The sequence below is a fragment of the Trichomonascus vanleenenianus genome (genome assembly GCF_965637985.1).
Source record: "Trichomonascus vanleenenianus strain CLIB 3782 genome assembly, contig: TRVA0_016S, whole genome shotgun sequence".
Taxonomy (NCBI): Eukaryota; Fungi; Ascomycota; class Dipodascomycetes; order Dipodascales; family Trichomonascaceae; genus Blastobotrys; species Blastobotrys vanleenenianus.
Genome location: NW_027481871.1, coordinates 255,542 through 268,164, shown reverse-complemented (window position 1 = coordinate 268,164; position 12,623 = coordinate 255,542). Strand labels below are relative to the sequence as shown.

The following is a 12,623-nucleotide window of genomic DNA, read 5'->3' as shown; positions in this document are numbered from 1 at the left end:
CCCCCGGGGGGTTTGGGGGGACTGGTCCCCCCAATACTAACAGCAGAGTGTCCCATAGCTCCGCTTGGCGGAGGAAAGTTTCATTAGTGTTAACCTAGCTGGACGTAGTTGCCTGGGAAGACCCCCTGGGCGCCAGTGGCGACGATGCGGCCAGTCCACCAGCCGTTGGGATCAGCTGTCCTTTGGACGATTTCGATTCTATCGCCGGCCTTGATGGTCAGATCACCCTGGGCCTGTGCCGCGTAGTCGTAGAGCGCAGTGCAGTACTCGACGCTAGTCGGTGCAGGAGACGTCTTCTCTTGCGGGTATCCTGCCGCGGTTGTCGCAGCCGGATGCTGGTACCCGTACTGGGGCTGCGGCTGACCATACTGGGGCTGCGGCTGACCATACTGGGGCTGCGGCTGAGCATACTGTTGTTGCGGCTGACCGTACTGTTGCTGCGGCTGACCATACTGAGGCTGCTGGCCATATGCTTGCTGATACTCGTAGCCATGCTGATCCTGGTACGGTGGCGGTGCGATGGCCGCCGACCCAGCGGTCGCATCGCTGCCGCTCGATTCGGCGTCTTTGCCGAACCTCTTACGGGTCATCTCGAGCTTGCTCTTGGCGTGGCCGACGCGGAAGTGTGTGATGCCAATGGCCTCGGCCTGCTCCTGCACGTCGCCACGCTTAGCGGCAAACGCCTCCTCAATACCAGTGGTAAGGTTGAAGTAGGGGATCTTCATCTCCTCCATGCGCGTGTACAGTGTATAGAAGATGTTGAGCTGCATGTAGTAGAAGCTCTGGAACAGCGGCCGGATGAACTCTGCCTCGAGCTCAAACAGCTTCGGCAGCTCCTCCTTAAGCATGTCGTTGTAGTAGTTGTACTCCTGGGTCGCGATCTCCACGTTGTTTTCCGCCGTGTACATGTTCTTTTCGTCCTTGACGGACCGCTCCTTCTTGCCCTGCAGCTTCTTGAGCGAGGCGTTGTGTCTATCGAGATCGAGCTGCTTATGGTCGCGCTTGGTCGCCATCTTGCGAATCGCCTTGATGACCTTGAGCAGCTCATCGGCCGGCGCAATGATGCGCGTCTCGATCATCTCGAGTTCCGGCTTGAGCGTTTCCTGTAATTCAGCCACAACATCGCGGTACTGCTCGCACGCCTGAATGCCATCCGGGTTACCCTCGGGCTTTGTCGAGTTAGGGTCGCTCATGCGACCCGAAATGGGCTTGTACACTTCCTCCACGGCGCGCGAGAACTCAATCTGGTGGGTCAGCATGCCATTGACCGCGTCAAAGTACTTCTTCGACTCGTCGTGCAGCTTCTTCGTCTCGACCTCCAATTCCTTGAACCGTCGTTCGGCGTCTATGTACACCGGGTCTTTGGTCACTTCGCCCTATTACGAATTCAATTAGTTTACTCTTGTTTAAACGGTTATCGGTTCGGTCTTACCATGTTGAACTTCTGTTTGAAGCTTTGCGGTGCCTGTTTTCTTCGTTAGCCATTATCAATTTTCATTTTTTTTAAATACTCACTCTCGCAACGCCTTTCGTGAACCCCTTCCAACTCATCGCGAATGCCCTGTCTTGTCCCGTGTGTGCCGCTTGGATGGACGGTGAAGGGGAGGGACTGCTGTATTTTGGGATATTGAGGAGAAAGGAGGAGGAGGCAACGGCCCGTCCGGCGTGCACCGCCTGTCAAACGAACAAAAGACCGATGGACCACGCCTCACTGCACCGCCCAGTTAATTCGTCCAATTCTATTGAATATATATGTATTATATTTGTGGATGCTTGAATGGGCATAGGTAGGACAATTACTGATCGATAGAGTAGTATTGTAGTTTATATAAGTTGCGAGTTTTAACAGATGAATGAATCAATAAGTGTTAATGGCTTCTCCATACTGTCAATATGACATATATAGCGGCTGAGACGCGACAGTGTGTCATCCCGCATGACGGCTTATTTCACCAAGACTTGGAGGTACGCTGGCTCTATTGCAGTACCGTTTGGTAGTTGTGATGTTAAAACGCCGTGCATGGACACTTGGCGCTGTTGTTCAAACGCTGAATGGCCACAAAAAGCGGCTTATTCTGTTACGCACAGGGGAGGGAGAAATACAGGCTGAAACTCTCGAACAGGACTACGTATAGTCGACCACCCCTCATGTCGAGCTCCAATGAAGTACATTTCCGTCAATTGTCTAACCACCTGCCGGCAGATGAAGAAGATCTATGCAAAGTGCTATGGGAAAGTCGGACCCGTACTGAACGGCCCGAGATTCCACGATCAACCACAAATTTGACTAAATTAATAGCCAAACGCAAGGTCACCACAAGTTAGGGGTCCCAGGCCTGAAAAATTCATTAAAGACCGACGACCATACAAAACTGCGTGGTGCACTGAAATATTCGCAAACTCCAACAAATCCGCCATGTTCTCGTTGATTAGATCCACTCTGACGGCTTTCAACCGCCCAGCTAGCATATCAAATGCCATCTTCATGCAGGCTCGAGGCATGAAGGTCCGTGCTTCCGTGAAGAAGTACTGCTCTCAGTGCTATGTAAGTAGAGCCCAACTGATCCCTGTTGGTTCAGACTACGAAAAGGTGAACAGCCCGCTAACTGAATAGATCGTCCGACGAAAAGGCAGAGTCTACGTCTGCTGCAAGAGTAACCCAAAGCACAAGCAGCGACAGGGCTAACCAACTCCACAGTTATCTATTTACCCACCTATTATTACTTGTACATATGCTCGCATCTGTTTTATTGTCATTAACGTTATATATACCTCTTACACTCATGGACATTATTAACTCATAAAGAGCGCCCAGTCAGGACTAATTAACTTATAAAAAGTCCCCAGTCATGGACGTTGAAATTCTTAAAACTCTCATCAATCCTCGTCTTTGCAGTATCAATCCGTGACTTAATAGCAGCGCCCGGGTTGGAGTCCTTCTCGAGATTCAGCGCTTCAAGAACCTCCTCCTTCGTAGTCAGTGGAATATTATACGTGATGAGGATATCCGTAGAAACCTTCTTCAGCCGGACGATATAAGCCAGGATGAAAACCAGAGACTCTAATCCACCACCTTCTTTGACAACATCAATCCTGCCCCATTTGTGGGACTTTTGGATGATAGACGTGAAATAAGCACCGTTCTCTCCTTCACTATAGGCTTGTTAGTATTAAAGGCCACCCATGGAACAATACTTACGGCAGAAGTGGGGCAACGGCCTTTTCTGTAACCAGAGGGATCACTTGCGACTGATTGAGTACAGCAAGTTCCTGTAGATGCTCCCTAAGTGCCTCCTCGTCGCTGCCTTCCACCCGCTCCATCAGCTCAAAGATAAGCGAATCGTCGGATTCCCTGGCATTGGCGAAAACCTCTTGATGGTCAGGCACCTGACGGAATTCGCTAACATCGACAAACCCTGCTGGGACGCAGGAGGAAACAGCACCACCGAATAACTCAACTTTAGGCATTTTTTTCAAACCGGTTCGACCTCCGGTAACGTGATGATTTGTGTTGGTGATGATTATGTCGCGCGGCCGTATCAAGCGATTGCCGGCCGCCTACACAGTGCCTGCCTGCCACTGTATTCAATAAAAAAAATTTATTACGGTAGCATCTATTCTTCTAAACTCCAGATAGAGAGACCAGATCCACCAAACACGATAGTATTGTCGACGGAGTCCAATGGGCCGGTATCGGCAACAGTAGTATAAGATGTAGAGATCAGTTCACCGCCAATGTCCCACAACCGGACGTTCTGATCAACACTGGTAGTAACCACCTGGCCATTGCTGACCAGAGATACTGAATTAATGGTTGCCGAGTGGGCACTTGACACTTTCTTGTTGACCTTGACTGATTTGCCGACGAAATTCACCTCGGAAAAGATGAGTGCGTTGTCGTCGCCGCCCGACACATAGATAAACGTTCCATCACTCTGAAGCTTGAAGGCCGCAGATCGGATGCTTGATTGATGCAATTGACTGCGGAATATCATGCCCGGGAGATCAGCGGGTTGCTTCTGAGGCGTAGTGTTAGTAAGTAGCGAAGTCACGTCGTACGCGACTAAGTGACCGTCGGTAGAGCTAGTTGCCAGGAAGAGCCTAGAATCCTGAGTCAAAAAGTTGCAGTTGAGGATACAACAGCTTCGGTATATGCCTTGCATCAGTAGCTCAAACCGCGCTTCGTTGCTAGAGCTCAGGTCCATAATCCATAGTCGAATACCGGAATCGGAGTAGACGGTTGCCAACAAGTATTGATCAGTACCCGTTGGATATAGAGCGAAATCCATGATACGTAGGTCTGGGACATCAGAACTAGTCGGAAGCTTGGCAAAAAGGTTGGCGTATACTTGAAGAACCGAGCCGTCCGAATCACATTCTACCTTCCATACGAAGAGCTCTTCACGCGCAGAGCTACTCAGAAGGAACTTGCCATCGGGAGTCCAGTGGACAGACTGCAAGCCAGAAACGTGCTGTCGCTGAATCGTGTGTGTTTTGAGAGTTCCAGCCGAATCGAAGCTGCAGAACCTAATGGTTGTGTCCTCCGATCCAGTGGCCATGACCTTGGTCCCGCCGAATTCAGCTGGGGACACCTCTATCGCTCTCACTTCACGGCCATGCGTACCTTCTCCCAATACACTGTACCGGAAATGGTCCTTCGCTTGTATGCCAGGGACAATGACAGTCGCCGATGCTTTAGTGTAAACCAGCTCGTACTTTTGCTCGTCTGTAGGGTCAATTGTAAATGACCAATTGCGATGGGAGCCACCGCATTTTTCCAACATGATCTCACACTGCTCCGTCTCATTCCATAAGAAAAACAAGTCATTCCGGAATCCGTAGAGCAGTACACCACCATCAATGAGTTTGCTGCCTTCAATACTACCCCGGGGCAGCTTGCTTTTGGATACGACATCGAAGCTCATCATGTCGTTAGAAAGCTCAGATCGAGCAATGCAGTAGTAACCGCCACGGCTGGTAAACAATAATGTGACTCTCGCAGGATCCTCCGAACTTCTCTTCAAAATGAGCCCGCTTGTAACCGTATCCTCAGACATTATTCTCCTCCAGCATCCAAGCGGAGAGACATTCTGCTGGCTCGAGCTCAAGTCGACTTTATATCCCGCAACCGCGCCATGGCGAGAGCCTAGGTAGAAAACTGAGCTAACCTCATCATAGAAACAGCTCGTAGCCGTAAACGTTTCAGGAGATGATAAACTGAGTGAAAAGTCACTTCCAACTTTGCGGATAATGAACGGATCTTGTGGAGCCTGAGTCTCACATAAATAGAACAGTTCGTCATTGGCTCTGAATGTAAGTATATCAGACACCTTGCCTTTAAAGTCCAGCTTTGCCGATTCTATCGTATACTTGTCATCGTCCCGATGAAACTTTATAATAGACACTTCACCATTACGCGTGCAAACACAGCAAACATCCGAACTTTCCCATCCTTTGATAATCGAGTAGGTATCCAGTGGCACACTTTCCACCAAGGTCCATTTTTTCGTCTCTTTATTTCGACTGAATAGCTTGGCAGTAGAAGTCGCAATCATGAGTCGCTTCGGCGAAAAGTTCGTGAACTCCTTAAACATTTCCTTCTTCTGTGGCTCTGATACCACCTGGTTAATACTCAGGCTCTCGCGAAGGGACTCTATAATGTTATGCCTATCAAGAGACCATAGTCGTGTACGTCCATCAGCTCCGCCAGTGGCTAAAACTCGTTGACGGCCATTAACTGCTCCACACCATGCATTACGCCCCAAATGACCCTCCAGAGTTTGCACGCTTTGCAGTTCCTTCTCGGAGTCGTCCTTGGCAATTACCCTCCAGATCCTAGCTGTGCAATCTTCTGAAACACTAATTATCTGATCGCCGTCAAAAAGAAGAGCCCAAATCCTTCCGGTGTGTCCCCAGCCAACCGCAACTTCGCTACCATCACTGAGGTCCCACAGGCGGACTGATCTGTCATCAGAGCAGCTAGCAACTTTTCTACCATCTGACGAGAAGCAGACTCCAAAAATAGAACCTTCATGTGTAGTCATGTTGTGTAGCACCTCCTGCGATTTCAATTGCCAAACAACAACGCCATTGAGCACTGTACCAGCGGCAATTAACGCGTCGCCTCCGGGGAGAGGGTATATGCTCCCGGAGTACAGGATGCTCTGTTCAGAAGATTGATTCACTGCAAGAACCGATAGCTTAGAGTCAATTGTATAAACAATGTTATGTGCCGTTTGGATCAGCAGATTAGCCTGTTCGGATTCTAGGAATGCTGCAGACATGATCCAATCAGGCATTGTTCCGATCGCAATTGACTCGTTATTGTAAATTTTGGAGCTGTCACAAAGAGCAATCGAGTTTCCTCCCCAAATAACGATTTCCTCTCCCCTGGATGCGATGCCATGGATCTTATTTCTTGGGAACACTTTCCTATGATGCAGTAATTGTCCCGTGATCCAATTGTAGACCTTAAGCCGTGGTCCCTCCCCAACCAGCAGAATTTCTCGGCCGAAAAAGCATAAACCGGTAACTGGACCGTAGTGAGCATCCTGCTTGAAGGATCTCCAACTCATCGCCTTTTGTCGTTTAGTAGGCGGCTCCATGCTTTTGTCCCCTCCGTCAATAGCCTCCTCGATCAACGAAAATTTCAACTGCCCCCGCATATTCATTTAATCGGACCTCCGAACTATGCGGCTGAATTTTTCAGACCTACATATACACTATATACGCGTAGATTTAAGTACCCAAAACGCGCCGCGCGTAAACATAAACAAACCGTTACGCGCTGTTTACCAATCGGTTAAGACGATAGATAAGATACCAAGTTGAACAGATCTAAAACTCGAGCATGAGCAGCTACGACGGACCAAAGAGGATATCTCCTCGACGGAAATCTATGCCGTCTTTTATGTTCGACCGCAATAATGAGAACCAAAACCTAGGCCATGGAGATATGACCATGCCCGTATCGATAAAGTCTGCAATGAAGAAATCAACTAGAGCATCTCTGGTGCCCTCAAGAAGCATTTTAAAACAGTCTAATACCAATCTTGAAGATAACCACACCGTTACTGGTGTATTCAACTTCACCGACAGCAAAAGAAAGATTATGAATCGGCGAGTTTCATTTGCTCCGGAAGCATTTGTCAGGTAAGCAGTTTGATTTAGCTGGAGAATGCGAGCTAACTCTATATAGGATATTTCCGGGAGAGTCCAAAGTGGATGAGGAGTTGGAGAAATCACCCGTGAAAAAGCCGAAGAAGTCTGTATCGCTAGGTTCGCCCCAGAGAAGTCCTAGTAAACTAGATAGCCCGGCGAGCCGGACCAGAAGCCAAAATCCGACAAGACTAAATCTACCCACGATTGCCGATGCGGCGAGAAGTCCGTCAAGAACTCCTATTTCTATGAATCGAAGTCCGGAAAATACCAATGAGGCAACGAGCGGCCCAGGAACTCCTGCAAAAAGTCCTGTTCGAAAGACCAGTTCAGGGCCCCGAAGAGGACGCCAGAGCCAAACCCCTAGTCCAGTTCGAAGGAGCCCCAGGCTGATGGCCAAAACGGCAACAAACGAAGATTCTCCGAGCCCTGTGAGGCCAATTAATAACGAATCTAATAACGATACCCGGAACGACAATACTGGAGCCAATAGTGATATGGAAATGGATACTAATCATTCCATGACGCTGGACAAGATTCCCAGCTTGGGGCCCCCTACTAATAACTTGGAGAAGCTGAAAAAGAATGACGATGGATTCTTAATCAGCTTTGATTCGCCGCCTGCAGCTCCTCCGAGAGATAACACAAGTTCAATTGGAAGCGTTTTTGCCGATAAATTGAGGAAGATATCATTCACCGGACTATTTGGAACCAAGACGAACCATGAACCTCCAAGAAGCCCATTGATCCCGTTCAGGACTATACAAAACGAACAGGGGGAGGATAATATGCAAGAAGAGGAGACAATGCAACTGACAGAAATTTTCAGCTCGAGGTCAAGTAACAATAGCGATGATGCGCCAAAAGATTCTTCTAGACAAGAAGAAACAATGGAGATAACGGTGGCCAATCCAGTGGCAACAAACGAAGAGACCATGGCGTTCACTGTTGCAAACCTCCAAAAGGGCAATGCTGAGGAAACTATGGAGTTCACTGTGGCGAACCCGCGTAAGGGTGCTGCGAATGAAGAGACTATGGAGTTCACTGTAGCGAATCCAAGATCACATGAAGCCGAAGAGACAATGGAGTTCACAAATGTTGCAGGGCGACGAAGAGCAGATACGGAAGAGACTATGGAACTCACTGTAGCCAACTTAACACCAGCTGAGGCAGAGGAGACAATGGAGTTTACAGTAGCAAATCCAGCCAAAAACGGTGTTGATACTGAAGAGACGATGGAGTTGACGAAGTACCATTCTGCTAGTAATAAGGAGCAAGCTGACGGAGAGACAATGGAACTGACTTCGTACCAAAGGAATAAGTCCGTGGTTCCTCCTGAGCATGACGACGGTGAAACAATGGAGTTCACGAAGCTTGTTTCTGCCGTACAAAAAGATGACAGTGGCGATGGCGAAACCATGGAGTTTACAAAGCTTGTGACTACTGCTCAAAATGAATCTAACACTGATGGCGAAACCATGGAATTCACGAAAGTCACGAATTCATTCCGCGAGCCTGCTAATGAGGTATCCGATATGGACATTACGACTACCTACACCAGAAGCCCGATTCGACCTGAAAATGAAGAGCCACAGCAAGTCATGAGTGAAACGGATAGCCATGTTGATATGGAAATGACCACAGGAATGAAGCAAATCAGCTTAGAAGACAATGGTAAGGCGACTTCAGTGCAAGACGGTGAAGGCTCAGATAAACTATCGCAAGAAGCAGAAACGCCGAAGACAGTTTATGGGAAGGATGCCACCACTCCAGGTCCGTCAAGTATCTCAAATGGCCATGTACTCCGGCCTTTGACTCCAATTGTTGAGCAGGAGGAAGAGGAGGAAGAAGAAGAATCAATGGAAATGACAAATAATGGCCCAACCGAAAGGGTTATTGATAAATCATTGAAGAGGCCCTACAGTCCACAAAAGCATGAAACGACTCCTCACAAAAGATCTCGACCGTCTTATCCAGCGCCAGTACGATCTCTTACTCCTCCCCAACAACTGCAGCCCTTTAAGAGCGAGGTTGTTCAGCGTTCACCATCTCAGAAGTTGCAGAGCCAGCTCAATATGCTGACGCCGAGGAAGATAACGCGGCAGAGCCCGGTTAAGCCGATTCAACCCACTTTTAGTACTTCAATTAGACCGGAAGCTATGGTGTCCTACACTCCTTTGAAAGCAGTAAAGGCATCTGATCCACCTATTGTCCCCGGTACATCATCACCGTCTCCGTTGAAGGCAAAATCTCAGCTGGGTAATGATGATCAATTTGAAAACATTTCGCTGCAAGAGTTTTTGAAGCTGATCAGCATTGAATTTATGGATGGTTTCCTGACCAGCACCCGGGGCCACAGCTCGTTCGGACTGACCAGCGAGCCAACTGAAGATCCTACTCTACTTGACTATGTCTTGGCGACTCAAAAAATTCCAATGCTTGAGCTATACGATTTCAGCTGCCGAGAGATGCGAAACAATGTTAGGGATACGAAGGAACTGTTCACGCAACTGGAGTCTGAGACGCTTGAGGAGAACCCAATCTTGTTCAGAGAGTACCTGGAAGCGTCGGCCGACACAAAACAAATTATGAATGCTCAGTTCAAACTTATCAAGTCGTATGCCAGGCAACAGGCCAAAGGGGTTTGGTATGATTGGCGGTCGCAGCTTACGAATGGTGTGCACGAAGCCATGAAGCGGAATCTCAAAGATCTGCAAGACGATCTGAGCCTTCTCAAGACCCGTAAGACTCACATCGAACAAGCGCATGCCGAAGTCAAAGACAAATACACGAAAACACGACAGAAGCTGGAAGCATTGCGCAAGCGTCGGGATGAGTTGAAGAACTGTGATCGGGAGTCAATTATTAATTCCCAGACGCGACTTGCGTCACAAAAGAAAGAGCTCTCGGATGTCAAAATGGAACATGAGGTTAAAGTGGAGGACCTCCGGGCCAAACGGGCAAAGATCGAAGAGCTAATGCAGCAGAAAAGATTTCTGCAGGAGAAGATTCAAGATGCAGAAAAAGTACGACAGGCAAACCGACAAATTGAAACAGCTGAGCTTGTTGCTATGACGACTCGATTCGACGCTCTGGCAGAGAGTTTCAATTGGTCTAAGCTTGCTGTGACCAGCGAGACTACTTTCAAGTTTGTCTTGTATGGTACACTCGTTGTCGATATCGAATTGAAAGAAAGCAGGCTCACGACCAAACTGATAGATCGGTCCAAGTTAGACTACTGCCTGTCTTTTTTCCAAAAGTCGTTGCATAAGGAGCTAGACACGCTTCCATCTCTTCATGACCGCGTGATGTTGCTACAACGTCTTTGGGCCAACGCGACTGCCCTTAATGATGAGCTGCACCTGCTTCAAATCAAACATATGACAACAATCGCTTCAACAGAAGAGTCTTTATTGGTTAAAATCCGGCTGTTGACCATGAACAATGAAAAAATTACCGTCTCGATCAAGCTGCAAGGGTCAGCGCTAGCTAAGTACCCCAATATGGACGGCACTGTATCTATCTCTTTTGGTTACGGATGTACTAACGACGAGGGTTTGCAGAAGAGCGTGTCTGAGAAGTTCCTCTCGCTGCTTCACTCTAGTGGAATCTCTGGTATTTCCAGCCAATGCCTTGATTGTATCAAGGTTGGGATATAATGTTAATGAATGTTATGAATTTTTGAATTTTTTTATCATTTTTGGTTACAAACTGAGACGCTCTGACTCGCTCGTAGAAGCGATCGTTACGACATGGCGGTAGGGGACGTCCGGTCCGCGCGACTATTTAAAGGCGAAATTTTTCACAACATTCTAGACTTCTTTCCTTTCCCTTTCTACAGGATAGTTTAAAATTGTAAGTTAAAACGATTTGTGGGAAATATCCTCTGCGATAATGGCCGTATTATGATGATCCAAGTTATGCATAGTTCAACTGATTGTATATTTGACGAAACAAAACCATCAATGTCTTTCGCTCCTATCTGACTACTACGGTTTATTGCAGTGCGATTTTGCCTTTTCAGGGGCCTGTTACTAACCGATGGAAACTAGATTAAATATATTAAATATACTTTAATAATCATAAGCTATTCGAACAAATTTTTGAATCACCAAGTAGTTTCTCCATCTCAATTTAATACAGCAGTATACCGACGTGACGTCTCTAGGATCATCATTACTCTATACCTCAACCGAGCTCAAGGATTTAATGAATTGGCCTTCTGAGCAGAACGTTACTTTGGATCATGATCCCTCGAGCTATTACGGTAAGTTATTTCCGGATCGTGCTGGTATAGTTCTGGATGTGTCGGTATTGTCAATGCCCTACGCTGTTGTAAAAAGACTCGATCGATCCCGTAAAGTTCCGAAACCGTTATCATTACAAATCGTAGATACTATAAAAACCCCAACTGCTGAGCTACGCTTCCTTAGGCTTAAGCGCATACATTCGAACTGGGTACAGTTCCTTGGGCATTGCCTTCTGGAGCATTGTCAGCTTCAGATCCAGACCCGCCCTTTCAAAAATCTGTCTGAACTTAACGTCTGTCCTGGTCACCGAGCTATCAACCTCATCATAATCGTCCTCATATTTGGTATTGTTTTCCTTAACCACAATCCATCCGCCGGGCTGAAGACCCTTGATGCATCGCTTGAAAAATTCTACCAAATTGTCATCACTGAGATGGCCCACGCACCATTGACACCAGATGAGCCAATATTTGCCCTCCTCGGGCGTAAAGTCCTGCATACCCACTTGATAAATCTCTCCAACCTTGCCCTTTTCCTTTAACGAAGCCAATTCCTTGTGTGCCTGCTCAACAAAGCTCTCTACAGGCTCAACTAGATCGACCTTATCGCACTCACGCGACAAGAAATCTCGCGTAACTCGTCCGATTCTATCCATAATTAGCAATTGAGTCCGAATTTCTCTCTTATTAAAAACTTACCCTGCGCCAATGTCGAGACCATTCTTTGGCTGACCCTGGCTATCGCGGGTCGGGCTAATCTTGCGCAGAAAGGTAGTTGACCCAACAATATCGACCTTCGGAACAACTGATTCCCCGAATCCGCCGAGCACCCCATCCACAGTAGCCGGCACACTGCTCCAGTATTTTATAGCTGTATCGTAGTCAATATTCGCATCGGGGCGCTCCTCCATTTTTTCAGTTTACAATAATTTACGGTACTATCTCTCGATCTCCTTGATCTGGTATAACCCAGTCGGTCCGATACTAAATGGAAAAATTGGTTTTCCGGGATTCCGTTGTTGGGAGCTTCCGTTTACGGCGGGCGCCGCTGGTTGCTCCTTAGAGGGAGGGAGGGAGGGGGTTGCCTACAGCTGCGTCCTCGCAGGTGCTGGCAATTTTCTCCTTTCCCGCTCCGTACGGACCTTTGAAATATCTCCAGATTCGCTGGTCTGATCCTTCAAGAACCCCCGAGAAAACGTGTGCGTAAGACTGTCGA

At 47.8% G+C, this 12,623-nt stretch overlaps 6 protein-coding genes across 6 annotated transcripts; 2 read left to right on the top strand and 4 right to left on the bottom strand.

The window, feature by feature from the left end:
- Positions 1–89: 89 nt before the first annotated feature.
- Positions 90–1,551, bottom strand: RVS167 (BAR and SH3 domain-containing protein; the record flags this gene model as incomplete). Its single annotated transcript, XM_076684566.1, has 3 exons — positions 90–1,376; positions 1,433–1,465; positions 1,516–1,551. 3 exons carry the CDS (start codon positions 1,549–1,551, stop codon positions 90–92), a joined length of 1,356 nt encoding a protein of 451 aa, XP_076541310.1.
- An 865-nt stretch (positions 1,552–2,416) lies between these two features.
- Positions 2,417–2,686, top strand: RTC6 (mitochondrial 54S ribosomal protein bL36m RTC6; the record flags this gene model as incomplete). Its single annotated transcript, XM_076684565.1, has 2 exons — positions 2,417–2,545; positions 2,615–2,686. The coding sequence occupies 2 exons, from the start codon at positions 2,417–2,419 to the stop codon at positions 2,684–2,686; spliced, it is 201 nt and encodes a 66-aa protein (XP_076541309.1).
- A 139-nt stretch (positions 2,687–2,825) lies between these two features.
- MOG1 (Ran GTPase-binding protein MOG1) lies at positions 2,826–3,468 on the bottom strand (the record flags this gene model as incomplete). The annotated part of the gene is made up of 2 exons (XM_076684564.1): positions 2,826–3,153; positions 3,200–3,468. 2 exons carry the CDS (start codon positions 3,466–3,468, stop codon positions 2,826–2,828), a joined length of 597 nt encoding a protein of 198 aa, XP_076541308.1.
- Positions 3,469–3,614: 146 nt separating this feature from the next.
- On the bottom strand, positions 3,615–6,671 carry RTT10 (tRNA (34-2'-O)-methyltransferase regulator RTT10; the record flags this gene model as incomplete). The annotated part of the gene is made up of 1 exon (XM_076684563.1): positions 3,615–6,671. The coding sequence occupies one exon, from the start codon at positions 6,669–6,671 to the stop codon at positions 3,615–3,617; it is 3,057 nt and encodes a 1,018-aa protein (XP_076541307.1).
- A 314-nt stretch (positions 6,672–6,985) lies between these two features.
- On the top strand, positions 6,986–10,817 carry SPC105 (kinetochore-microtubule binding complex subunit SPC105; the record flags this gene model as incomplete). The annotated part of the gene is made up of 2 exons (XM_076684562.1): positions 6,986–7,152; positions 7,199–10,817. The coding sequence occupies 2 exons, from the start codon at positions 6,986–6,988 to the stop codon at positions 10,815–10,817; spliced, it is 3,786 nt and encodes a 1,261-aa protein (XP_076541306.1).
- A 760-nt stretch (positions 10,818–11,577) lies between these two features.
- TAE1 (N-terminal protein methyltransferase) lies at positions 11,578–12,318 on the bottom strand (the record flags this gene model as incomplete). Its single annotated transcript, XM_076684561.1, has 2 exons — positions 11,578–12,055; positions 12,107–12,318. The coding sequence occupies 2 exons, from the start codon at positions 12,316–12,318 to the stop codon at positions 11,578–11,580; spliced, it is 690 nt and encodes a 229-aa protein (XP_076541305.1).
- Positions 12,319–12,623: the final 305 nt, after the last annotated feature.